We start from the raw sequence: 27,846 nt of genomic DNA on the forward strand, positions 1-27,846 counted from the left end.
GGTGTCTCGTTCGGATTTCCAGGCCAGACCTCAGCTCCGGCGGCATCAGCCCGGCGCGTCTCGTGCTCCCAGGCGCTGCGCCCCGAGAAGGCGCAGAGCGCGGCCGCCGCCGCTGAACCGGCCGCCGCGCCCCCCGCCCGCGCAACCCGGGCTAAAAGCGCGGCGCGCGCAGCCCTGTCACCCCCAACCCAAGGCAGCGGCGGCTGCTCGGACCTCGGCTTCTGGGGGTGCGGGGAGCCGGCGGGGGAGCTGTCTGCATCCCTCGCCCTTCTCGCGGCGGCGGCGGCGGCGGCGGCGGCGGCGGCGGCGGGAGCCTTGGCCGCCGCCTCCTGCGCGCCCTTGCTGCCCCGAGCAGCCCCAGGATTGCGAACTCGTGCCCCTGACCTATCGGGCGGGGCTCCGCGCTCCTGCCCTCGGCCCGGATGGGTCTCCTGGCTGGGACTTGGGGCACCTGGAGTTAATGTCCAACTGGAGGTCTGCGGAGACCCGATCCGAGGTAAGCAGGGGAGCGGGCCTGGCGGAGCGGGCCTGGGGGGAGCGGGCGGGTGGCGCCTGAGTCGCCAGCGGGTGCGTCGGGCTGTGCGGCGCTGGAGACAGAGGGGGCGCGGCTGGACCCCAGAGCAGGCGGTGAGACTAGAAAGAGGGGACACTAGAAGGAACCGAAGCGCCGAGAGGGCAGAAGAGAGAGAGAAGTGGAACCGGGGAGAGGCTGGGTTTGCGGAGGGGCAGGTTGCCTTTCCTCGTGGGCAAAAATCTCTGGTGCCCCTATTGCCTCTGGACCCGGGCATATCCGACAGGGGCAGTTTCCCTCCCCGACTCGGCGAGATGCTCTTCCGTCAAGTCCCGGGAAGGTGCGGGACTGGAATCGCCTTTGAACCTACCACGACCAGAGTTGGGTTCTCTGTGGACGCGCAGCTGCATAGATATCATTAACGGGAGTGTAACTGGGTTTGGTCTGTTCCAAGAGAAAGTGTGGGCCCCGGGAGGGACTGCTGCAAAGGTGCTGAGAACCTAAAAATAGAGAGCTCACCTCCTCCGGCGCGGTCTTGCAAATCTACATTCCTAGCCCTGGTCGGAACCCGGTTGCTTGCACTTTCCTAATGCCCGATATCCCACCTCACCATCCCCGTCAAGCTTAAGAGACGGGCTTCCTGAACAGTCCAGGACCAGGGCCTCCGCCTCGAGCAGACTCTTGAACCTTCTCAAGGTCTCCCCTAAGCCATCTCGGTGATGGGTTGAATGACTTTCGTCTGTACTCTGTGCCACCTCCCCCAGTAACACCCCCGCCACCACCCTGGCACAGCCTCAGGGCTGATTTCGCTGTCGTTTGGTTTCCAGACCCACCGGGTGAAAACGAACTCTCTTCGGGGCGGGGAATGACTCCCGCCGGAACCCCCAGCCTCCTGACGCCTCCCTAGTTTCGGGGCTGGCACACGCGCCCGCAGAGCCGACGTGCGCGCCCCGGGGGAGCTGCCCAGCCCCGCGCTCGCAGCACTTTTGCTCATTGGTGGGGACAAACACAACTCTTCCGAGCCCTGCCGCGGATGTGTTAGAGCGCACTTCACTCTTCCGCAGTATATTTGGGGGGGAGTGTAAGTGGTTTACAGTGTTGTGTTAGTTTCTGCTGTACAGTGAAGTGAATCAGCTATATGTATACATATATCCCCTCCCTCTTGGACCTCCCTCCCCGCCCCCATCCCACCCATCTAGACCATCTTGAATATACACTTAAGTATCCCGAGGAAGAGATGCTGCTGCCAACCTGACGCACGCACCTCTTCCCGCAAAGCCCTGGAAGAGGGAGCTGCTGGGCTTCCGCCCAGCCGCGACCAGGTCTCGCCCTCACAGTTTCGCCACGTCTTCGCTTCGGCAGGGTTCAGGGACAGTGTCGCCTTTTCAACAAGTGTCAGGTGTTCGGGGAGCCCGCTGCGTCGCCAGCCCACTCTCGCAAGGGGTTCGGGTGCCCCTGGGTCTGGCACCCGGCCTCGGGCCCTTTAACAGACAGACCCCTTCCCAGACTGCCTGCAGAAGGCGGCGCTCATTCTTTTTCCTACTCTGGTCTTGGGCCCGACAGAATAAGTCCTCCGTCCGTCCAGGACACAAGACACAGTTAAGAAAAGCAGTTCATCTTTTCAGCAACTTCTGTCCCTATCCCAAAAGAAAGCCCCCGAGTTACAGCACGCCGCCACCCACCCACCCCCGCCTCCCTTTTCTCCTCCTGAGACCTGGATCTCGAAGGCAAAGCCTAAACAAACCTCCCAGCCTGCCAGACACAAGAAGGCGCGGGGGCACTGGCGGCGGGAGCGCTCACACGCGCTGAAGCTGTCACTGTGACGCGGGGGAGGGGGGGAGTTCAAAAAGCAGGTTGCCGAGAAACCAGCTTAAGTGAGGTGGGTAGAGAAAAATTAGTGAGGATGAAGAGGGCTAGGAGCCTGAAAAGCAGGGATGCTCGTGAGGACATCCGAAGTTCGGGGGGGGGGGGGTAATTTGCATTTGGGGAAGGATTGTAAGGGGAGTGCTCGTTCATCGGTTCTATGCTTAAAATGACAACGCAGCCCCAGCCGCGTGGGCGCTCCAGGACTCCGGCGGTTTCTGGTGCCCTCTGGTGCTGGGAACCCAGAAGCGCCCCACGACGAGCGGCGGCTTCTGCCGGCACTTTTGGCTCTTGGGACGTCCTTTCCGCCCTGGACTTGGGGACCACCAGGTGCCGGCGCCCGCGACGCTCCCCTTTTGCCCTGCCGGGCGCGTAAGTCCTGGGCGCAGAGGGGAACCAGCCTGTAGGGTACGAGGACGGGTGCGGGGGCACCTGGCGGAGCCGACTTCGAGAGGAGAGCTTGGTTATCGCACGTGGCAGCGCGTTCCGCAAAGGCGGAAGGTTGCGGCAGAAATACGTCGGACAGATGTGCTTTAAGAAAGCGATAAAGAGACCATCAGGGAACCCGCGGGGGGTGGGGGGGGGTGGGAAAAACCTCAGCGTGGACCGCTGTGAATGCGAGCCGCCGGATTCCCTCCTCTTGCTGCGCCAAGCAAACACCGGGAACTAAAGAGCCGCTCCGGCTGCAGCCTGCCCCGGCGGTGCGCAGAGGGAAGAATGCGCCCTCCCCGTCCGGGGGAGGTGGGAGAGCTCTTTTCGTGGCCTGCGCCGCACCCGGCCGAGGGCGGGAACAGGAGTCGGGAGCCTCCTTTGGCGAGGCGGGGAGTTTTCCGCTGAACTCTTTTGCCAGCTTCGCCACACTTCTAATTGAGGATCTCCACGTACAATTTAAAAAGCCCTCCGTCGGCCAAGCAGGAAAAAAAGGAAAAACCCTCTTAATGCGGAAGGGAAATCTGGTGCCTCTGTCGCTTCCTGCTGGCGGCCACCGCGATTTGGGATAGCGCATTAATCCCGCGCCTCCCCGCCCCTCAGGGCCGCCAGCCAGTTCGCACGCACCCGCGAGCGGGCCCTGGGCGAGGGGGCGGGAGGCCTCGCGTTCCCCAGTTCTCTCTGCTCGAGCGCCTCGCTGGGCTCGTTTTGCACGGCCTGGGTCAGGTGTTGCCTGGGCCCCCGCGTCCCAACCGAGAGCCTTTCCTTTTCCCCGGGTCTGTAAATCAGCCAGCGGGGCATGGGGCGCCCGGAGCTGCAGGTTTTCGGAGTTCCTAGTCCCTACAGACTCCCCGAGCCCAACAGCTGCATAGCGAACAAACAGACGCCCAAAGGATGGAAAATGCATTCGCCTCCGCAGCGGTGGGAGGTGGCGGTCGAATGAAACGCTTCCCCGGTGGCCTGCACCGGAAGCCGGGCGGGAGTTCTGGGTGGAGATGGGGGGCGGTTGCTGGAAGGGAGGCGGGCGCTCCTGCCTGCTAATGGAGAGGAAAGGGGCCAAAGTTTTTGTTTTTACCTGGAAACTCTTACTCTCTCCCACGGAAAAAGTTCAAGGAGATTTTCCTAAGAATCCCTTTTATTTGGAGGAAAGAGGGTAATCAACTGCATGAGTCTCGTAGCCCTTGGAAACTGAACACTGGCATTGGGAAGGCACTGGGTAACACCGCACCCCAAGGCGCCCGGGTCTCCCGCCACCTCCTAATTGTGTGGGGCTTGGCCCCGAGTTGAGGGGGCCTTTTTCTCACCAGCCCCCTGCTGCGTGACCCTCCTTTCTAGGGGTGTGCGGAGGGACAGACCAAACGGAGGCCCCTGACTCAGAGGACCTGAGCCCCACCGCGCGCCCTTTCCTGGTCTAGTCCTTCTGGTGCCCGTACTCCTCTGTAGCGTCCCGGACCGGGTGTAGTTGTCCAGGAGTGACTGTGACCGGGCGTGGGGAGCTCGCAATTCCTCTGCGAGGGGAAGGGATTTAAGGCCAGAATATCGCAACACTGCAAAAATAAAGAGGGCGTTCGGGGACACCACGAACATTTTCAAGACAAAGGCAATCCCTACCTAACAGTAACGCTAAAGCACTTATTGAGTGCTTACTTTCTGCTTGGCTAGGCCTTTTCCTGTGTTAATATTCATAACCTTAAGAAATGGAAGTAGTATTTTAAACCGAGTTGAAGCTTTGGGAAGTGAAGTAACCTAACTCAGATATTCCCCAGACAGCCCCAAAGTCTCCAAGTCCCTACTAACTTCTTGTTCCGACGACAAAACACTAAGTTAAATGGAGGAGGAGGAGGAGGAGGGCTTCCCTGGTGGCGCAGTGGTTGAGAGTCCTCCTGCCGATGCAGGGGACACGGGTTCGTGCCCCGGTCCGGGAGGATCCCACATGCCACGGAGCGGCTGGGCCCGTGAGCCGTGGCCGCTGAGCCTGCACGTCCGGAGCCTGTGCTCCGCAACGGGAGAGGCCACAATAGTGAGAGGCCCACGTCCCACAAAAATAAAAGGGTGGAGGAAAGCTTGGGCCAGGTTAGTGGTGCCGCTGAGCCTGCCTCCGCCTAGCTGAGAGCAGGATCAGGACCCCCCGGCGGTCCCGCACTTGATTTTATTCCTAAAATAAAAGGCTGGTCTCTTGCTTGGGTCCAGGGCTCTTCCCCGGGGCCTGTGGGAGCTGCTGGACGGGGCGGGAAGCACAGGGTGAGGGTTGCCCGGTCGCCCCCCAGGAAGCGGGGGCCGGGAAGGGGGTGTTGCGCGCCAGTGCTGGTGTCGTCGTGTTGGTACCGGCGGGGGCAGCGGCGCTGCTCGAAAATCCGACCCCTGGGATCCGGTGGCGGAAGAGAAGGGCACTTGTGGGATGGCCGCCAGGGAGGCGCACCCAGGAGCGGGGACGAGCAGGCGGCTGGGAAGGAAGGAGGATGTGTGTGTGTGTGGGGGGGGGGGGGGTGCCCGGGGAACCGCCGGGCTGCCACGGTCCGGGAGGAGGGCGGTACCGAGTTTGGAGGGGAGCCCCGAGGACCCGCCGGGCCGAGGCGCCTCGGCCAGCGCGGCGGCCCTCGGCGTCCAGGCCTAACGCGCTCTCCCTGGTTCTCTCGCCCGCCCGCCCGCCCAGGTGCCGCCGCCGGACGGGACTCTAAGATGAAGTTATGGGATGTCGTGGCTGTCTGCCTGGTGCTGCTCCACACCGCGTCCGCCTTCCCGCTGCCCGCCGGTAAGAGGCCTCCCGAGGCGCCCGCCGAAGACCGCTCCCTCGGCCGCCGCCGCGCGCCCTTCGCGCCGAGCAGTGACTGTAAGAACCGCTCCCTCCCCGCGGGGGTCACCCCACCCGCCGCTCTCACGCACCCCAAGTCAGCCCCGACCGCAGTGTGGCCTCCCGACCCAGGGCAGAGCCGCGCTGGCGCCGACGCCCCCTCGCGGTTCGTAGCCACCGACTGGTGCCCCAGGACCCCAACACCTAGTCTGTATGTGGCACGCGCTGGTTTTGCCCCGCACAGGGGGTAACATATATTTCTGCTACTCATCTAGCGTTCCGAGGAACAGCTGTTTTCCCCAGCAGTACCACCACCACCACCACCGTAGGAGAACACGCAGTTGTCCCCTTTCCTCTGCTTCCCCATCACACATATACACACCCCCGTTTTTTTCTTCCAAAGCCCTCTTTCTCTGGGTGTGCCTGGCTGTGCTGAATTCTCCATCCTAAACTGCCCTTGCAAGGGAAGAGGCTGAGGTTTCATAAAACCAAGCCAGAGTCAGAGAAAACACAGAAGGGCCTTGATTTCCAGAACAAGCATCTGGGCAGTGTCAAATCTGTTCAGAAAAGTTCCAGTTCTAGAAAGACAACGATACATAGTGCTAGCTGGGGCTACGGGGAAAAGAAACAAACCATCGTTCACTCCACACATGACAATGTTAACTCTTAAGAAAAGACCAGGTTATTAATATTAGGAAATGAGTCTGTGATTTGCCTCTCAAAAATGTCTTAGCAGTTTATCAGGGCACATCAGCTATGATTTGATATAATTTACCCTCCGCTCTTGAGAAGTTTATCTATTGCATAAAGCAGAGTATGCTTCATCACAAGTTAGAGATTATTGGGGAGGTATGTAGCTAACAAAGGTAGCAGCAGAGAATTTGCACAACCCCAAACTAAAGCAATAGTGAGCGTCACCATAACCACTCACCACTCCCGTTACCCTTCAAGCTATTTTGCATTTGAAACATGCACAGTAGAAAGGGTCCCGGAGTCAGCTGTATGCTAGAGTCCCCCAAACCTATGGCCTTGGGCTAAAAATCGCCCAGGAAATGTGATGTGTTTATCTTATACTTAATTACAACAATTAAAGCACCATCTTCCAGAAGTCCCAGGGAAAAGAAAAGTGCATTTTTCTAAGGCAAATTAAGACTTCAAGAGTGACTTAGGGTAGGAAAGAGAACACAGTTGATCCCTTGAAATTGAAGGAACTGTTCCAAGAGTTTCTGTCCATTAGTTGTATAAACCAATTTTTAAAGGCTTTGGTTTCAACCATGAGTTTCCATCTTAGCGTATACAATGTTTCCATCTTAGCGTATACAATGTTTCCATCTTAGCGTATACAGTGTTTCTGCAGTAGAAACTTAAAATGCCCTTTAGTGCCATTGTCTTCAGAACTGTACCCATGAGGGCTGAGTAAGTGGCTTTTCATTGGTTCAAGCAGCCTAGGTCAGAGGAACAGGAACACAGTGGAAGGTAATAGTTTTCTAACCAAGATATTCTGGAGAGAAAAACGACTGTGCCTGATTGTGAAGCTGATTAATTCATGGAGGTTTAATTAGCATATCAGTATCCTGTCTACCTAGGCTTATTTAATGCTGGCTCCTGGTGCTGGCTCTGCTTTGGGCTAATTCTGTGACCTTGGACACATTACTTACTACAGAACTCAATGAACAGTTTACAACTATACAGTAAAGGAAGGCCTTTCCACTCCAAAATGCCAATGACCGTGAGATTGCCCCCCCCACACACCTGCACACTCCACCCTAACCTTCCTTTGGGAAAAGACTCATAAGAAAAGACCCCTGCTCACTGGACTCACCTGGGGAACTTTAATGACTGCTGATGCTGGGCTCCACCAGGAGAGATTCTGATCTCATTGGTTTGGGTTGTGGCCTGGGCATCTAGATATTTAGATGTTCCCCAAGTGAGTCTAATGTGTAGTCAGGGTTGAATCCCTATGGCTTGATAATACCCTAAGAAAATCCGTGCCTCATGTAAGGTACAGGCAGTCACAAAGCAAGCAAGGTAGCCGTAATCCTACTGATGGACGGCGGTAGCTGGGGGTTCTGGGGAAAGGGAGATCACGTCCCTTTTCCGAAAGTGATGCTAAGTCATCAATGGACAAGATTCTGACCACTGTGTTTACATTAGAACCAGCAGAACACAACTGATTCTGTTTTACCTATCGGAAGACCCAATAGATCCTTGAAAGAGAAATGTTCCCAAAGAGAAAGTGAGCTGCGTTCTAAGCCAAACTGACTCCTTTCCAGGTATGTTCAATTCGGTAGCAAGCTGTCAGTGCGGGGAAGGCGGAATAATGACAACGTGCAGACTTTGAACACTCAACCAGTGTCAACATGCTGACATTTATATCCTGCACGGTACGCCATGCAACTGGTTAAGGCTTATGTAGAAAAACATTCAGTCACTCGTTTCATGTGAAAATAGAAAGTACCGTAAATACTGGTCCCTCTTCTTTTCAAATGCTTGTAACTTAGTGACTGAGCAAAGGCTCTTTCATGCCACCTTGAGTCATTCTGTGCTGTTTAAAGGGGGCTGGACTGCACCCTGTCCACACACACACCTTTGAGGTTGCGTGTATTTTGCTGGTTCCAATATAAATGAAACAGCCAGAATTCTGTTCCTACCATTATCATGAGCTGAACCAACCAAGTAGAATTCATAACTGGCTCACTTGTTTGCCTAGAGGTTGACAATAAAGTTCTTGGACTGTGGCTGCTGCCTCCTGTAGCAACTTTGAACTTGTCTAAACTCAAAGACTTGTGATTTTCCTTTTGGGGCGTCCAAGACTTTTCCCTTTCACCATCTTCGGTTTTTTTTTATTTTGCTTTTTACCCATATCTTCTCCAAAGGGTGATTAGAGCAGGCCTGAGGCATCTAGAAAGCGAAACTAGAAGGTGATACGCACAGATGTCATAGCATTTTAGAGCCCAAAGGTACTCCTGTGGTCCCCAAGCCTAAAGATGTAAAGCAGCTTGTCCAAAGTGCCAGAGTTCCATGATGGCAGGAGGATGGTTTTTAAAAATTTGTGATCTAAAAGCACGTATTCATTCAACAAGTAATTAGTATGTGCCAGGCACTGTCCTAGGTGCTAGGGAATCCTTGGTACACAGGCAAAAGCCCCTGTCCTCATGAAACGTACTCTCTAGTAAAGGTACAGTGTGTGGTGCAATTTGGTAGGTTTGTAAACAAAAACTAAACATGAAGAACCTTGGGCTGAAAAGGTGGGCTTTCTGTGTGACCGGAAACCAACTAGAAGAAACACCGGGCATTCTTAAATTATTGCAGGTAATCCACAATTTATTGTAATCTAATGGGGTTATATTCCACCAGTTTGGTAGCAAGTCACACATTTCCCTAGAGAAACCATCTTACAAATCAAGCTATCAAGCTCCCAGACTAGCCCACAAAAATCTATGTAAACCCTGATAGAACTGAGATATAATTCACAATATTATTGGGCTAGAGTCTCTTCCTAGGTTGCCGGGTCCCCTAATCTGCAGAAGGAGGGCATAGAGCAAATCATGGAGTTTCAACAAGCAAGAGCTCACGTTCACACATTCAGATCAGTCTATGGTTTGGATCCCAGTCTTGCCACTTACCCAGCTGTTACTTAACAGCTCTTAAAGCGCAGTTTCCTCATCTGTAAAATAGGAATACTATTCATCCTGCCTCCTGGGGCTGCTGTGAGAGTTAAACGAGATAATGCTTTGTAAAACCTGTGCCCCATAAACAACTATTGTACTTGCCACCCTCCTCCTTGCAGCATGCACCCAGTGAATGCCTTTGCTCCCGACACAGACTTTCACTTCAGCCCCTGCCAAGCCATTGCTCTAACCGGTGGAATTTCAAGCAGCCCCGACAAAGCATCGAGAGTGAAAGAAATGCAGGCCTTGCAGGGAGGCTATTTTGGGCCCCAGAGACAGTCAGTTGGTCAGCACGTAGGCGGGCCAGTCTTGCCTGGGATTCTGCCCCCTGGGTCAGCTCCCCCTGGCTCTTCCCAGGTTTCACAGCTCCTTCCCTTCCCCATTCTCTGAGCCCACATAGTTCCTATGGCATTGTTCCCACCAGATTCCCATGGTCATGTTAGGAAGACCCTCTTCCCCATGGGAAGAAGGGGGTCAGGGCGCACTAAGATCCTTACAGGTAGGTGATAAGGGGGCTGTTAGTTGGAGGCTCCCTGTCTTGAGATAGAGTATTTCTGTTTTAAGTGATCCCACCTGGATATTTAAGATGTGTCACAAACTCAGCAAAAAAGAACTGTTAGTGAATTTAGTAAACTTTCAGCCCATTGTTCTTCGGCTAAGAAAGCTTCTAGTGCAATAAGCTGGTTAAATTTTAAGCTTTCAAATCTCATGTTGTGGGTTCAGAGTTCAGAATAAATAAGTGCTGTCCACCTATTGCTCCTTATTATTTTAGGGACTATATGAATAGATGATACTGTAATAAAGTCCCTATGCTGAAAAAGGGCTCTGCCACTTGGGATGGGGGTCCTGAATTCAGGAAATCGCATGTCAGGCTTTTAGGAAGCACTGATTTCTCACTTGAGATGTGAGACCAACATCTCATTCTGGCCTCAGTCTGAAGACCTATTTCAAACTGTTGCTGTTTAGAGAAATCTATTTCAGGCCTAATTTGAATTGGCCAGTCGTAGGACCTTAGGCCGATCCAACAGCCAAAGAATTATTCTCAAAAGATTCTACTTTCACTGATAGAAAAATAAAAGCTATCTGGCATTTTCCCCTCCTAATGTCCCTTTCATCTTTGTTTCTTTAGCACTTAATGGTCCATAGCCCCTTTATTCAATTAAAACACATATTCTTTCATTAATCACTTGAGCTCAATCAGGAAGCAAGTATTAAATATCTTTCATGCTCTAGGTGCTGTGTGGGCATCTAAAAGGCAAAATTGTGAACTTAAATAGCTTATGATCTAGTTGTAAACTATGGATAGGCCGATGGGTGGGTGGGTGGGTGGACTGTCAGTCCGAGAGATAGCTATGTCTACCGAGGCATGTATGTTAGCTGTGGTCATGGTAAGAATTCCTAGCAATGAAGTCATTGGGATTTGGAGATTATAGCAGGAAAGAATTTGGGGGAGAGGGGGGATTTGAGCTGGTACTTGAAAGATGGGTATTAGGAAAGGAAGGGAAAGGGAAAAGGGCACATTCCAGACAAAGGAGAAGCATAGGCAAATTTGTGATCACGATATGGGGAAGGGGCAGGTGGTGGATACAAGGAGGAGGCCAGACTAGTCGCCAAGTACTGAGAACAGGTGGCGGGAAGTAGTGTGAAATTCAGGATATCTCTGTAGGTGATACCAGATTATGAGATACTGTAAAATCCAGGAAAAGAAGGTGCTTGCTCTGTTTCTGATGGCAGCGGGGTGCCGCTGGAGTGTCTCAAACAAGCAGGGGGCAGCAAGCAGGATCTCACTGCAAAGCCTTCTTGCTGCAAAACTTACTCAAGTCCCAAGCTTCATGAGTCTATAGCATAGGCATATTTTTCATTTTCAGTGTGCCCTTATTTTTAAAGTGTCTAGGCATAGGCACACTTGAATCAACCTGTTAATCCTCAAGTAAGTGAAGAGCTACAAATAAAAACTTAAGTTAGTATCATACAGATGAATGTATTTATGAAACAGAACAGGTGTGTTAGTTTCTACTTTATAACAAAATGAATCAGCTATACACCTACATATATCCCCATACCCCCTCCCTCTTGTGTCTGCCTCCCACCCTCCCTATCCCACCCCTCTAGGTGGTCACAAAGCACCGAGCTGATCTCCCTGTGCTATGCAGCTGCTTCCCACCAGCTATCTATTTTACGTTTGGTAGCGTATATATATATGTCCATGCCACTCTCTCACTTCGTCCCAGCTTACTCTTCACCCTAGCCGTGTCTATTACAGGATATTGAATATAGTTCCCGGTGCTATACAATAGGACCTTGTTGTTTATCCATCCTATATATAATAGTTTGCATCTGCTAATACCAAACTCCCAATCCATCCCTCCCTCTCCCCCCTTCCCCCTTGGTAACCACAAGTCTGTTCTCTATGTCTGTGAGTCTATTTCTGTTTCGTAGATAAGTTCACTTGTGTCATATTTTAGATTAGATTAGATCCCACCTATAAGTGATATCATACGGTATTTGTCTTTCTCTTTCTGACTTACTTCACTTCTTATGATAACCTCTAGGTCCATCCATGGTGCTGCAAATGCCATTATCTCATTCTTTTTTACGGCCGAGTAGTGTTCCATTTTATATATATATATGCCACATCTTCTTTATCCATCCATTTGTTGATGACCATTTAGGTTGTTCCATGTCTTGCCTATTGTGAATAGTGCTGCTTTGAACATAGGGATGCATGTATCTTTTTGAATTATAGTTTTGTCCAGAAATATGCCCAGGAGGGGGACTGCTGGATCATATGGCAATTCAATTTTTAGTGTTTTGAGGAAATTCCATACTGTTTTCCACAATGGCTGCACCAGTTTACATTCCCACCAACAGTGTAGGAGGGTTCTGTTTTCTCCACACCCTCTCCAGCATTTTGTTATTTTAACAAATAGGTTTTTCATGTTGTCCTAAAATCGAGTAGGTTTGAGCTATACTGGACAAGAGGAGATGTTATTTATCCCCGTTGTACAGATGAAGCAATGAGACCTAGAGTTTTGCTCAAGGTCACAAATCCAATAAGTGGTGAAGCCAGCAAACCTCAAACTTCTAGTCCCAAAGCCAATAATGCTGGCTTAACACAGACTGCTCTCGTATTAGTAGATTAAGAAAACACAGACCTTGGCTTGCTAAAAATGTATTCACTAACTGAAACACGTATTTCTAGGAAAATCAATGAGCAAACTAATAGCAAGAAGCAAGGAATATTATATTTCCTTGAGGCCCTTTCTTTGATCCCTGTTTGGGCTGCAGTGGGCCTAGGCTCATATTATTACTGGATATTTCGAAGTCTAAATCAGGACATTTCTCCGCATGGTCCTATAATATCGATGCTTTTGGCAGTGAGAGAAGGCTCCCTAACTCTTCGGGACAAAGTGAGGTCTCCTAGAATGCTTGATAGGCTGATGGCATTTGGGAGGCTTTCGAGAAGGCACTTGCCCTCAGGTGGCTTCTGTTCCGCCCAGGGAAGGAAGCGTCCACTTGGGAAACCAAGGGTGACTGCACACGTGCCAGAGTGATGGCCTCTGTGGGAACAGGAGTGGGTTTGCACACACAGATCTTGGGTCACTATGGGGAATCAACTGCTTAGCTCAGTAGAGACAAAACCCACTTTTGTATGATTGTATAACTGAGCATGGTTTTTTAAAGTCTTCAAACTTTTTTGCTTGCAAACCTACAAAATTATGTTGAAAAACTATTGCACACTTCTAAAGTGATATCTGCAGTTTTATCACAAGTTTAAATAGTTGCACCAGATGTAATTTCCAGCCCATCTGGGAACTAGATATGTGCTTCAAATCCATTTTTGGCAAAACCCTGGAGCTGCAAATGTAACATTCAATTCGTGGAAAATTATCAAACAAATCAGCTCAAATAAGTTTAATTTTTGGTCAGAAAAGGTCCAACTTCATTTTCACTTCAAATGCACATGTTAGTATACATCCATGACAAGCACCACGCCTCTGGATCCTAATTATAAGATGAATAGATGGATGGGTGGATGGACAGACAGGCAAATACCATGCCTTGCCATGAGTGCCTGGACAGAACGAAATATGGAACCACCTACTTTGATATTTCTTGATTCATTCATATGGGACTTTTTAGTAAGTGTTCCTAGTACAATGAACACCCGTGTCCCCTTTTCACCAAGACTGACCTTTCATTAGCATTTTGCTTCATTTTTCTCCCTAAACCATTTGAGAATTACTTGCAAACATAACAGTCAGTAGTTCAGCATGAACCTTCTAGGAGCCAAGGACATTACCTTATATAACCACAATTCAGTTATCAGTCTCAGGAAATGTAACATTTACATAATACTGTTATCCAATAGGTAGTCCATATTCAGATGCCCCCAATTGTGGCGATAACGTTCATCATAGTTTTTTCCCTTAACTGAGAGTCACAACTTGCCTTTGATTGTCATGTCTCTTTATTCTCCTTTAATCTAGAATTAGCTCCCAAGCCTTTTTTCCCACAACGTTTTGAGAAGTCCAGACTGTCTTGCCTGCTGTCCTGCAGACTGCCCTTCGGTTTGCATTTGTGTGATTGTTTCCACATGATTAGATTCAGGTACACATCTTTGGAATCCTAAGTTCATGATGATGTGTCCTCACATCACGAGTCACCGATACCAGTTTATCCCAAGGAGCCATGCACGCCTGAACTGTCCTTACAGGTGTCTATCCACCAGACAGTGCCTCGCGGTAAAATGAGTGAGACGGGCAGGAAGGCAGAGGGATGACTGTGAAAGGAGAACTGGCTGCAGGAGTATTCGTAGGTGGACCAGTCTTAGGACGCAGCGCATGTGGAATTTGAGGCTCTGGACATTGATTCTCTTAAAACTACCCGTAGGCTCTGTAGAAAGTCCTCATGTACCCCCAGAGGGATACATGCCACAGTTTGAAGACACCGATCTATGCCATGGTGGACACAAAATATCGTTCATGGGCTGTGGAGTCAGCTGATGTTTGTGTGGTTAATTTGGGGGCATTTCTAGGAAGAGAGAAGAGGCAGCCCAGACTCCCAGGACAGGCCTGCACCTCCCATCCACAGACCACCATGCCGGGGCCTCCAGGCCTTCTCCTCCATGCGACATGCTGGACGAGCAGGGGGCCAGTGTCTGCGTCCCCTTTGTCCAGAGCCAGCAGACTTAGTCTTCACGCCACCGTCTTCAATGGAATGTCAGTGAAGAACGGGCACAGACGTGAAAACCGTAGGGACTTACTTTTGGTGCCATTTGTTAAGTACTTTCAGGCGCTGAACCAAAAATTTTCTTCCAGTGCGTGTAACTCGCCCCATTTTCAGGGGAGATCGGGGCTGCACAGGGTCAATCAGCTTAACCAGACTGGACCCAGGAAAGCCTGAGGGAACACTCACTCTTTCGACCACACCACATGACCACTTCCTGCCAGCCCACCACTCTCCTACGGAACTCTTCTGGCTACGTCAGCAAGGAGAAAAGTCAGGCGTGTAGGTTTTGTAAATGCAGCTGTTTTTGAATGGTATGTCTAGCTAATTACCTGAAGAGTCTTTGAGATTCCAGTAAATTCATCCACCAAGGGGTAGAAAGTCCCTCCTCACATCTGACCTCCATCAGGCAGGCTCAAATGATAAAGAATACTTTTCTTTCACCCCCTTTATTCTCCTTTCAGCTCCTTAATCCCTCCTCTTCTTGCCCAGGTCCCTCAGGCCCTTCGAGTTCCTTCTACCCACTGCTCAGGTGGGCCCACTGGGAAGGGCCCAGGGAAGTTGAATGCAGGACCCAGTGGAACCATGGGGCCTCTCAGGCTGCAGGCAGGGCTTTGTGGGAAGGAAGAAGCCAGGTTCTTTTGCTTTCCAGGTTCCTTGGGGTTTCCCCTCAAAAACCACCTGCCTCTGAGAACATCTCAAGGGATTATTTTCCCCAAGGGGCGCTTTGTATGCGTCATTGTATTGGGTAACTTTCTCTCCCTCCCCTGTTAAGTGTTTTATAAGGGCAGTAGCAGGGCTCCTGGTGTGCGCTGGAGCGTGAGGTGTTTACAGCTGGCTGGGGTCTGCTTTTAGCTCGCACCAGGTGTTCATGGATTAGCTAACAAATGGACACCCTATTGAGTGTTTTCCTGACTTAAAAGCAGAAGAATGGACCTTTTCCCCTCAGGGGAGCCATTCTGTATTACCATAAAATTATTAACATCACTATAATAAAAGTATGGACCACATAGGTGGAAATCAGAGCAGGGCAATTAGAAGCTGAGTAACAAAATGAATGTAGTCCAGCTTTCCTGAGTGAGGTTTTTGGCTATTTGTATTTATAGAGTAATTTCCATTACAGTGGTGACAAGTTTTCTCAGTTAAATTGTAGGATAAGTAGTCAAGACATGGTATAGCTAATAAGTGTGTGCGATGTTGGTCAAAGTAGGTGGAGGTGGTAACTAAAATGGCATTCTGGTGGGCAAATGGCCTTTAAAAGTATACCCAAGGCTTCTTTTTCTGTATTTTGAACTGGTTGGTCTTTTCTTCTGTCTTGAGAGGATCCAGAAATGCTTTTTTAAAACAACAAAACACTGGTGTTTTTACAACGCAAATACTTTTCAAATAAACCCATGTCATGTTTTATTGCCGGCAAACCACTGGTCATGGAGAGAATGCCCTGGTAGCTCTGGCAGTGGTCACAGTGACTTAGTAAATTGCCTCAGCTGGTGATTGTTCATGGGAGAATAGATGCTATGGACCCCTCTTGAAGTTAACCCAAGTCCACTCTGACCAGGATGGTCTCTGTAATGCTAGATGAATACCCTGTCCAAAATAGGAAAGTAAGGGTGGTCATCACATGACGCGAGATGCCTCAGCATTCCAGTACTTAGGGACCCATGGGTGCCTTATTTTAATTAGTTCAAATAAGTGGCAAAGTCAACACTTTTAAATAGTACCAGGTGGCAGAACTTTGAAGTTTTCAGAGAACTGCAACGTGCTCCTGAACTAACACCACACGTTTCAGAGGTCGCTGAAGGTCAAATAAGAAACAAGCGTCAACAGCCCCCAACGCAAGCTGTGGGGCTCTTACAGTGCGTTTGGTAGCAGTTGCCGTGGATGATTCTAGCCTTAGAGTCCTAAGACCAAGCAGCAAGACCAGAAATGAATAAAACAGAGATTTTGAGAAAATGGCAATGTTGCCCTTTGGGTGAGGGAGACTGCAGGATTATAGCGTGTTGGTGTCTGTGTCCTCTCGGAGGTCACTGGCTCCTTCTCTACCTTTACAGATGGAGACTGGGGTGGAAGGATACCTCCCACTAGAACCTGGGTGCTTTGAGACACAAGTATAGGGCCCTTTCTACACATCTCTTCACCTCTCCTAAATAAGACACAGGAAGATGACTTGATGAGTTGAGAGGCACTTGGTTATTTCAGGTGTAACCAAGACATTGAACCAAGAGGCAAACGGAAAAGGTTGAGAACTGCTAGAACCTGAAATACCTCTCATGGGGTCTCCTGGGGCCCCTGATGCTGGCGGTTAGCAGAATGCTGCGGGGGCGTCAGTAGAGGCAGTCCTCTCCCGGACGGGGGTGACACCAAGACTTAGACTGTTCACATCTTAGGGCATTAGCACTGGGGGAAGGCCCCGGAGAGGGGCTAGCCGACCTCAGAAGGGTTCAGTGACTAGCCCAAGGTCACAGGCTGGGCAGGGACTGACCCCGGACTGGAATCCCAGGCTCTGTCCTCTCCAGCTCTGCAGTGAGACTTTATCACTTGGTGCCAGCCCGAGTTTGAGGAGCTTCCGGAGACGGGGCCTCTCTGTCTGAATCTGCCACCGCCCGTGGCTGCCGGTTTTCCGGTTTTAACTGGGAAATTGCCAGTTCTGCCTTAGGGTGATACGCCAGACCCAGGATGTGGGAGAGCTGCCCCCGAACGGCGTGCTTTTCCCTTTCTGGAGACGATTCACTGTATTCTGTGGTCCACGGCAGCCTAACTTTAGAATCTACTCAGTGTGCCTCAGTTCGCGCCGAACTTTCCGGTAGAAAGTGTATTTCTCACTTCCTGTTCTGAATGTGGTACATGCGTGCAGGTGAGATCAGCACATCTTCCAGAGTAAGTTACCACACACCCGAGACTAGGCAGGCTCCACCATAGAGGAATTTTTACTTAAAAACAGATCGGCAGCTTGGAGCCCTAGAACAAGTCTGAGCTTTGAAACCAAAACCAGCTGAGTCTACATGTATGAGCCACGTGGCCTTGAGCAGATAGATATTTACCTTCTCTGAGCCTCAGTTTCCTGATCTGTAAAGTACAGATAAATAGGCGACCCCGACTTTGGCCTTGCAGGGATGTTGTCAGGGTTAAAATTCATGCTGGGTGGCATCCATCCCACCTTTACACTGGGCATACTAAGTGCATCAAGGAAGCTGTCGTTTCAAATAGAGGGTGATGCATATTCTTTGTAACGTGGGGAATTTTAAAGGTAAGACTCCATCACGTAGTTCTCATAATACTGCAATGTTAGTGAAAGAAAATCATGTTCGTACATTATTGAAAAGGAAAAACAGCATCCTAAAGAATGACATTAGTTGGGAATTTTCTTGAGAGGTTACATAAATCTTAGGCTGATCTTTTCATGTAAACATGCACGTGTATATGTGTATATACACATATATGTTTGTATATATGTGTGTGTGTGTATACACACACAACTTCTCTTTTTTATCTATTTGGTCTACAGAGCAATTTGTACTTTACCTGGGGTACAGGTAGGCAACGAATATCAGATTAAATGTCCTCCCCCCCGGGGGGGTGGGTTCCACGTGCCTCCTTTTGCAGACAGCCTTTCAGGAAAGGCTCTGCAGGCACAGCATCTCTGGCCTCACACCCAGGGTCTAGCCCACCTCAGAACTGGGCACCACCTGGAGTGAGGGCACCCAGGCACTGATTGACGATGTGCCTCTCGCCTGTGTGGCCTTGACCTAGGCAGTAGGTCACCCCTGTGGACCTCAGCGTATTAACCCTTGCCCTTCCAGTACACAGAAGCTGGATGCTTTTCGCTGGAGTACAGAGGTGGGTCCTCCCAGAGCGAGAAACACCTGGGCCTTCTCTCCAGAGCCTCTGCATCCTTGAGGCTAGTTCTGGCTCCTGTAGGAGAGGCCCACTGTGCGTGCTAGGGTCCAGCCCTCTCCTTGCTGGGGCCCACCCCACTCCAGGTAAGGGGTCACCTCCTCACTGCTTTCTACACAAACTTGGGCTGCCTCCCTCATGGGCCCACAGGTCAAAGACAGGCTGAAAACTGGCTTAGACACCCAGCCAGGCTGGGTGAGGAGGGGGACAACCCAATACGAGTATAAAATGACCCTTTGATTAAAATACAATTAACCTGAAATATATATATATATAATTAACCTGTACTCTTTTGAAGAGAAATCTGACATTTAAAAGAATATTTTGTCCGCTAAATGCCAGCTTAGCCAAGATAATGTTTTGAATTATGTGCTTCTTGGTTCAGCTATTACAAGGGGTACTCCGAGGTCTCACCATTTTTGCTATAAAAACTCAATTAACTCTACCAGAGAGTCAATATCCCAGGCCTTTGTTCCTGAGGTAATGTTACTGTTTTCCCATAATCGAGGGGGGCAAAGTCTCTGCAGTGAATGGTTTGGTTTGTTCCCAGAGTCTGGCCCTGTACAAGGTTTCATTTGTTTAAATAACATTGTTTATACAAAGGACACATCAAAGTTAAAATGTTTTAAATAGAATAATGCCCAAATATTTAGTTGCACCGTGAAGGATGACTTAAATGCATTTGAGCGTTTTGATTTTTCGAAAACTTTAGCTTCTAGATGTCCACGTTTTCCCAGATCTAGCCTCCAAGTGGGTCTGGGAAATGGGCAAGTGTTTGACTTACTTTTTAAAAACGATGCTCCTCTTTTGTGCTTTGCAAGTATTTTACTATCAAAGTTCATACTAACGAGGGCCATTTGTGTAGCTGACGTGCTGCCAAGCCCTTTATAGGATAAAGAAAGTGATATGCCATTAAGTCTTAATTTGGGGAACTAATCCAAACCCAGCCCCTTTGCTGCCCCTGGCTCAGTGAATTCCAGGAACATGGAGGCAGCTGGGGGCTTCTTGGTCCCCCGGGGAGTTTACTTGCCTGAGCCAAGTGTGAGGCCTCTGTAGAGACCCTAAAGATTGGCTCAGTGGGGGCATGGCTCACAATGCCCCCGCCAAATGCCTAGTGTTGATAACTTGAGGTCTCTTTAGAAATGAACTCAGTCAGCAGCAAAAGGCCTGGGATTAGGAATTCAGTTGGAAGAGACAGGCCAATTTGCTCTATGGTTTGGAAAATATAATGTTGCCCTTTTCTAGTTTCCAAAATTCATCTCCATGTAAAACTTTCAGCATAAATATTTACTTTTTCCTCTATTGTTCAAGAAGGAGAAGAAAGGGGGCAGGGTGGAATCCCTTCAGTTCAATAAGAATCACCTATGTCCTGAACCTGAGGCTTAAATAAACATTTCCACCTTAACGACAATGTATGAGGGAGATGTCCCATCAAAAGCAGTCCTCATTACCTACACTCTTTCTTTTTCTTTTTCTTTTTGGCTGCATTCGGTCTTCGTTGCTGCGCGGAGGCTTTCTCTAGTACGCGAGCAGGGGCTACTCTTCGTTGCGGTGCGTGGGCTTCTCATTGTGGTGCCTTCTCTTTGTTGCAGAGCACGGGCTCTAGGCGCACGGGCTTCAGGTGTTGTAGCATGCAGGCTCAGTAGTTGTGGAGCATGGGCTTAGTTGCTCCGTGGCATGTGGGATCTTCCCGGACCAGGGCTCAAACCCGTGTCCCCTGCATTGGCAGGTGGATTCTTAACCACTGCGCCACCAGGGTAGCCCCTACGCTATTTGGTTTAACACATCAAACACAGATTGACTGCTTCCCAGGGGACTGGAAGCCTTTTAATTCAGGCTTAATGATCCATTCACCACCTCACCCAAAAGCATAAGTGGCTGGTGCATTCACACTGCTACACGCATCACCCCAAAAAGGCCAAGCAGAAATTAAAATAAAGAAAAAGGAACTAAACGTTCTCATAACAAAGGACAAGTATGTCCCAAACATTATTGAGGACTGCTGATACTAAAAATTTATTTGCTAGTTATCTGAAATTCAAATTTAACTAGGTATTCTGTATTTTATCTGGCAAGCAAAGCCAGTGGACAGAGTCATGTGGTCAAAATGTCTTAAAAAGGAGGGACAACATTTTTCCAGAACTTTGAAAGTGTCAGGCAATAAGTAAGAACATTATAAATGCTGATTCAAATCATTATAACCCTAGTAATATAAAATTATGTAATTTATCATGTTATATAAACTAATGAGTCTCTAAACCAGTGTAAGTTGAACTTTTGTAAGTCAAATGTTTTCCCATTCGTTTATGTTAAAATTTTAGTAATATTTCATCCTCATTTCTGATTAATCCTCAGTTGATTCTCAATCAGTTTTAACTTCCATGTTCCCAGGTTCTTAAGTTAATGATCTATTCAGGAGTTCTTGAAAAGAGCCAGGGACCCCATCATGTGGATCCTTTTGTAAAACAGTCTCTTTAGAAATTTGAAGACTTTTTTTTTTGTACTTTGACTAATCACCCCTAAGATACCAGGTTTAGAAGTTCAGACTTCTATTCAAGCATGGGTTTTTGAAACTGAGCACACCTAATTTCCTCTTTTATAGCTTATTATTGAAAAAAAGTCACAAATAGCATAAGCAACTCATTTTTCGAAATAAGTAGTTCATGTCTTTTTTTTTTTACATCTTTATTGGAGTATAATTGCTTTACAATGGTGTGCTAGTTTCTGCTTTGTAACAAAGTGAATCAGTTATACATATACATATGTTCCCATATGTCTTCCCTCTTGCGTCTCCCTCCCTCCCACCCTCCCTATCCCACCCCTCCAGGCGGTCACAAAGCACCAAGCTGATCTCCCTGTGCTATGCGGCTGCTTCCCACTAGCTATCTATTTTACATTTGGTAGTGTATATATGTCCATGCCACTCTCTCACTTTGTCCCATCTTACCCTTCCCCATCCCTGTGTCCTCAAGTCCATTCTCTACGTCTGCGTCTTTATTCCTGTCCTGCCCCTAGGCTCTTCAGAACCATCTTTTTTTTTTTTAGATTCCATATATATGTGTTAGCCTATGGTAATTGTTTTTCTCTTTCTGACTTACTTCCCTCTGTATGACAGACTCTAGGTCCATCCACCTCACTACAAATAACTCAATTTCGTTTCCTTTTATGGCTGAGTAATATTCCATTGTATATATGTGCCATATCTTTATCGATTCAACATTTTTTTTTAAGAACAGAGAAGGAAAGGAAGGGAGAGAGGGAGGGAGGAAGGATGGAAACTTCCTAAGGAAGTCCAGTAGAGGCGGTTCAGAGGAAACGACAAATTCAGATTCCAATACTCTCCCACTCTTCCAGTCCTTCTTGAGAACACGTTACTCCCCTGGAGCCAGAACCTTTCTGAATCCTCAGGATGAAGTGGGCTTTGAGAGCTGACACTTTAAAGCTGCCGGAAGCTGGCAAGGGAGTGAGCTTGGTTATTCACTGCGTATTCACTCGCAGGAGGGAGATGACCGTGCTGCTCATCGCACTGTGGCTGCCCGCCTGACGGAGGCTGTTTATTTTGGAGCCTTTCGTTTCATCATGGTGCGGTTCTCAGCTGAAGCCCAAGTGTCCCCTGGATAAATTAAGGACTCTCTCTTTCTCCCCTCATAAAGTGACCTAACTCTTTCAGAAATCATTGTGGGCCTCCAGGGACCAGATCCTATTGTAGGCACCTGGGCTCCACTGGTGAGCAAGCCACGCAAAGGTCCCTGCCTCGTGGAAGTGACATTCGCTCAGAGAAGACAGACAACAAGTAGTCAACATAAGGAAAGTTAGACAGTGTGTTGGAAGGTAGTGAGTATTATGCTGGGGAGGGAAGAGGGCAGGAGGGTCTGGCTTTGGGCTCGGGAGGGATTGCATTTGAAACAGGGAGGTCAAGGTGGGGCTTGGTGGTGGTGACATTTGAGCAAAGACTCGAAGGGGATGTGGGCGTGAGCCACTGGGTACTCTGCAGGAATGGTGTTTCAGGCAGAGAGGGAACAGCCGGCGCAAAGGCCCTGCATCCCTGTTTGTGTTCTGATCTGTGTGGTTCTCAACCACGATGATCTTGCCCCCAGGGGACGTTTGGCAATATCTGAAGACACTTCAGTTCGTCACTGTTGGGATGGGGCTGGGGGACACTACTGGCATCTCCTGGGTAGAGGCCAGGGATGCAACTACACGTCCTTAAATGCTCCCACAACAAAGAATGTTCCAGCCCAAAATGTCAGTAGTGCTGAGGTTGAGAAACCTTGTGTTTGAGGAAGAGTGAGAAGGCCAGAGAAGCTGGAGGGGGAGGCAGTAAGGAAGAAGGAAGTTGCATACGAGGTCAGTGGTAACAGAGGCTGGGACGGAGTGGGTGGCCAGGTCAGGGAGAGCCCTGGGCCAGTGTCGACTTTGGCTTTTATGCCAAGGGAAATGGGGAGCCATTGGAGGGCTTGGAGCAGAGGAGGGACATGAGCTGCGTTAACAGTTTTAAGAGTGTTGCTCTTAAAACTGCAACAGACTGAAGGAGGGTAAGGCTGGAATGCAGGGGCTCGGGGGCAAGAGGCGATGGAGCACAGACCAGTGGAAGCAGCTTTGAGAATTCTGTGCACAGGACCATCCAGTGCCAAATTTTAGATTTGAGTTTTAGGGCAACAAGGTGATCTGGAAATTCCACACCATCCCCACTCTTGCTACCCCACCGATAGCTAGTGGGATGCAGGCACATAGCACAGGGAGATCAGCTCGGTGCTTTGTGTCCACCTAGAGGGGTGGGATAGGGAGGGTGGGAGGGAGACGCAAGAGGGAGGAGATATGGGGATATATGTATATGTATAGCTGATTTGCTTTGTTGTAGAGCAGAAGCTGACACACCATTGTGGAGCAATGGTACTCCAATAAAGATGTTAAAAAAGAAAGAAAGAAAGAAAGAAAATACATTAACTTTAAATACTCAAAAAAAAAAAAGAAATATAAGGTTAAATAAAATATATGAAAAATTTTTTTTTAAATGTCATCTTGGGCTTCCCTGGTGGCGCAGTGGTTGAGAGTCTGCCTGCCGATGCAGGGGACATGGGTTCATGACCCGGTCCGGGAAGATCCCACATGCCGCGGAGCAGCTGGGCCCGTGAGCCATGGCCGCTGAGCCTGTGCGTCCAGAGCCTGTGCTCCGCAACGGGAGAGGCCACAACAGTGAGAGGCCCGCGTACTGCAAAAAAAAAAAAAAAAAAAAAAAATGTCATCTTACAGTATGACCATATATTTTTAAAGTCATGCTAATCCAAAGAAGTGGTAAATTAGTCTCTGTGTTAGTGAAAAGTAGGCTTAATGTTTTTTAAGGAAGCTCTAAAATACAGTTGAGCTCAAGAGCTTTTCATGTGATCTGTCAGAATGGTTCTCGTCCCACTCAGCTGAGCAGAGGTGCTAAGTCGGGGTGGATTTCAGGAAAAAGCACTCCTCGGTATTCCAGGTGAAAGCAGCAGTGTCTTCCAAGCCCAATCCAAGGTTAATCCTTTTTTCACCCTCTAAGACAGGGTTTCTCAACGTATGCTCCATGGACCACCCCCATCAGAATTTCTCCAGGGCTCATTAGAAGTACGGATTCCTCGGCCCCTCCCCACGCTTCCCTTAAGGGTCGGCTAGGACTCTGCATTTCCGTGAGCATCCCAGCATAGTCCCATCCACACTCACATTTGAGAACCTGTAGGTTACGTTATCAGAACAAGAAGAAGGGGCCTCCATCACCATCTGCACCCTCCATACAGACACGTTACAAAATGGCAGATGTTATTCAAATGGCAATTCCCCTTCTAAGGATCTGTCTTCAGCAAGGAAGTGTGTCACGCCCCGTGTGGATGAACTTCCTTCCGCGGAGTCTTGGAGGGTACCTTTCGGCCTGTGTCCTCAGGCTCGGGGTGGACGGGGGGGGGGGGGGACAGCGGTCCCTGAGCTGGTAGTCTCACCCTGAGGCCGAGCTTGGCCGCCTTTAGGAGACACCGGGGTCTTGGAGCCTCCTCGAAGCGGTCGTTGCTGTTGTCTCACGTGACCGTTTCTGTTTTCTTGTTGCACAGCAAATATGCCAGAGGATTATCCTGATCAGTTTGATGATGTCATGGATTTTATACAGGCCACCATTAGAAGACTGAAACGGTCACCCGATAAACAAATGGCCGTGCTTCCTCGCAGAGAGCGGCACCGGCAGGCTGCAGCCGCCAGCCCGGAGAGTTCCCGAGGGAAAGGCCGGCGGGGCCAGAGGGGCCGAAATCGGGGGTGCGTCTTAACTGCCGTGCATCTGAATGTCACTGACTTGGGTTTGGGCTACGAAACCAAGGAGGAACTCATTTTCAGATACTGCAGCGGCTCCTGCGATGCAGCCGAGACAATGTATGACAAAATATTAAAAAACTTGTCCAAAAATAGAAGGCTGGTGAGTGACAAAGTCGGGCAGGCGTGTTGCAGACCCCTCGCCTTCGATGACGACCTGTCCTTTTTAGACGATAACCTGGTTTACCATATTCTGAGAAAGCATTCCGCCAAACGCTGTGGATGTATCTGACTCCCGCTCCAGAGACCGCTGTGTATTGCATTCCTGCCACAAAGTGCAAAGAAAGGGACCAAGGTTCCCAGAAAATGTTTGCCCGCAGTGGAAGATAAGGACCAAGGAGTCGAGGAGGAGGCAGGCAGCCGTTGTGGGAGCCTGGCAGAGGGAGATCCAGCGACAGAAAACTGGGCGGGAGAGAGAGGAAACAGCTGTCTGCACTCTCCCAGATGGCGGCCAGCGTCACCAGAAGCTCAGGGCTGGTGTCCCTGCTTGGGTGTTGCCATCGTTTCATCCGATACAGTCCACCGTCGCCGGTCACGGGTACAGTTGCGGATGCACTTGAAACCAAACCAGCGTATCTCCTGTGGTTTGTTTTCACATGTCTGGAGACACCAGGGCAATGGTCCTCCTGGTGTCATTCCCTGTCATTACGTTTTACTGCTGAAAGCAAGAAAGGTTTATTTTTCTGTCACTCAGTGGAGACATACACCGGCAAGGAGGAGAAAAAAAAGCAAAGACACACACGAGAGGTAGTAACCTTTGCTTTTGAAGGTTCAGGCCTGAGGTTTACTCCAGCCAGCGTTTTGGGGAACAGTGGGTGATTGATTTCAAGCATGGTGTGTGAGGTGGGAAGAGGTTGGCTAGGAACCAGAAAGGCTGTCCTCGTGACTAAAACCAAACCTGAAGGTATTTCCTTTCTGTCCTTGGAAACAGGAAACCAGTTGTGGTTTTCGGCAGCATTCTTGCAGGAGAGCGTTCGGGGAAGGCCCCCAGCTGCACCGGGGCGGGGAGGCCGCCGGGCTCTCGGTTTACAGAGAGACAGATGTTACATACACCCCAGCTCCGTTATGCGTGGTCACCAGTGACCAGAGAAGCTACTCGATGCAATGCATCTGTTTCAGATACAGAAGTATAGAGAAAATATTTATTGAGATTTAAGTTATTGTTATTTATTACCGTTCACTAATGAATTTCTCTTTTTTCCCTTATTTATTAAAGTTTCTTTTCAAAGGTGCCAAAGTATATGTGCTCGCAAAATGCAAAAGAAGGTGACAAAGGAAATTTGAATTGGGAACAAGGGTCCATGCTTTTCAAAGTATTAAAAAGTTTTTCGCTAGGCAAAAAATCACTTACTTTACCTTTTTTAAGAAGAGCTCTCGTGTGATTCCCCCAGATCTCAGCGTCTTACCTGTTGTTTTCATATTTTAGAGAAGAAACGTGTCAGAAGGAACATTTCTGACCGGCTCCCTTTTCGGGAGCAGGACACAGAGACCGGGGCACTCGGCTTCATTTCTTCACGGTTCTGTCTCCCAGCAGACAGGCTGTGTGCTCCATTCCCTGTTGTATTTAAGCTCTCACTCCCGTCCACGTGTTTCTGTCTATCATGTGCATAACCATATATATCAAAGGTTAAAGTCCCCTTAGTAGGTAGTCCTGGATTCAGTGCAGACCTCGAAGTAACAGTCCTGTCAGGTAGCCAGGGTTCTGCCCTGATTGTGGAGACTCTTCCTCTATCCTTCCATCCACCACCTTCCTGAGAAACAAGCTCGGCCCCAGTGCAGCCAAGGAGTGCCCCAGGCTTTCCAGTCAACTGGTCAGCCAGTTGCCAAAAGAGCCACCAGTTGCTACCCCTCCCTCGGAAGAAGGTGCCCCGGAAGGGTGGACACGCAAGACGGGCCTGGGCCAGCCTCAGCACACACGCCCTGCCACCTGGATGCTGAAAGCCCTTGACGGGGTGGAGGTGGAGGGTGAGAACAACCCTCTCCTAAGCGCCCCAGATCATGGATTTGTCTGGCAGCTGACCCGTGCTCAATGCACTGAGCCCTGCTGTAGAGCTTGTTACACATCTCATAAAAGGGATTTTTATCGGAGAGATCATCCATCACTACCGTAGTGGCTATTAGCCCCAAACTGTGACAGATTGAGCCGTTAAATAGCCTACTGGCCTCCCTCAAATAATCATGTTAATTTTACAAAGTAACCAAGAAGCAGCAGTTACCAGACATCCCTTCCCCCGCCCTGCCCCAAAAGACCCGAGCTGTCCATCGTTCTGCACCCTCTGTCCTTTCTGTTCCCCTTTCACGACTCGGAAATAGAGGAGAAGGGCCTCCCTTTTGTCCTTTCTTGGGGCCCAAGCCGGGACCTTGCTGAGGAGCGGCCTGCTCAAAACAGGGACAGACCCAGCCGACCAGTCATTCACGAAGCACAGTTTGATGCAGCCCCGGGATCCTCTGTCCGATTCAGAGAGTCCTGGCTGACCTGGCGGCTGGTGTCCCCAGGGGTCAGCCCCAGCCCCAGCTCCCCGTGGAGAGTCTCTGCCCACAGGGGCAGTGGGATTCAACGGGTGCTGACAGCTTGTTCCCAGCATCACCTACACACCATAAGCAGGTTTTAACTGAAGCAAATCGCTCCACCAAATCCACAAAAGGGTAAAGTTTGTGATTTTTCTCTATCATTGTGATTACCATCTGATCCAGTAAGGAGTGCACTTCTTTGGAAGTTTTGACTTCTCTGATCTGTCTCGGTCGTTTGTGTTATACAACCAAAGTTCTCTACAGACTTTATTTTTGTACAATATTATTTTGTAACTTTTTACAAATAAAAACTCATTTCTATTGCTCTCTGTACTTCTGTGCTTCCTCACCGGCCGGGACCATGACTGGCCCAGCCTGGAAGGCTGTGCCCTTCACTACCACTCAGCCCACTGGTTGGTCAGTGGCCTTGTTCATCAACTCTCCACAACCAATCACCACCCAACTGGGGAAGAACTTGCAAAGCTGTTCTTCATTTATTCATTCAACAAATACTTGGGGCGAGCGACACTGTGCCAGGCACTGTCCAAGGCACCAAGGATCCAACATTGGCCAAAAAAACAAACAAAACTCTGCTCAACCCTGTGGAGTTGATATTTTAT

At 49.5% G+C, this 27,846-nt stretch overlaps 1 protein-coding gene across 3 annotated transcripts; it reads left to right on the forward strand.

The window, feature by feature from the left end:
• GDNF (glial cell derived neurotrophic factor) lies at positions 1–27,551 on the forward strand. 3 transcript variants are annotated; one of them, XM_032628159.1, is made up of 3 exons: positions 1–496; positions 5,457–5,633; positions 24,463–27,551. In XM_032628159.1, the coding sequence occupies exons 2-3, from the start codon at positions 5,483–5,485 to the stop codon at positions 24,945–24,947; spliced, it is 636 nt and encodes a 211-aa protein (XP_032484050.1). In that variant the 5' UTR covers positions 1–496; positions 5,457–5,482; the 3' UTR covers positions 24,948–27,551. The 3 variants fall into 3 exon arrangements, with proteins under 3 accessions (XP_032484050.1, XP_032484051.1, XP_032484052.1); XM_032628160.1 differs by having other exon boundaries at positions 5,457–5,555; XM_032628161.1 differs by lacking the exon at positions 5,457–5,633 and having other exon boundaries at positions 402–496.
• Positions 27,552–27,846: the final 295 nt, after the last annotated feature.

The sequence above is a fragment of the Phocoena sinus genome, chromosome 3 (genome assembly GCF_008692025.1).
Source record: "Phocoena sinus isolate mPhoSin1 chromosome 3, mPhoSin1.pri, whole genome shotgun sequence".
Classification (NCBI taxonomy): domain Eukaryota; kingdom Metazoa; phylum Chordata; class Mammalia; order Artiodactyla; family Phocoenidae; genus Phocoena; species Phocoena sinus.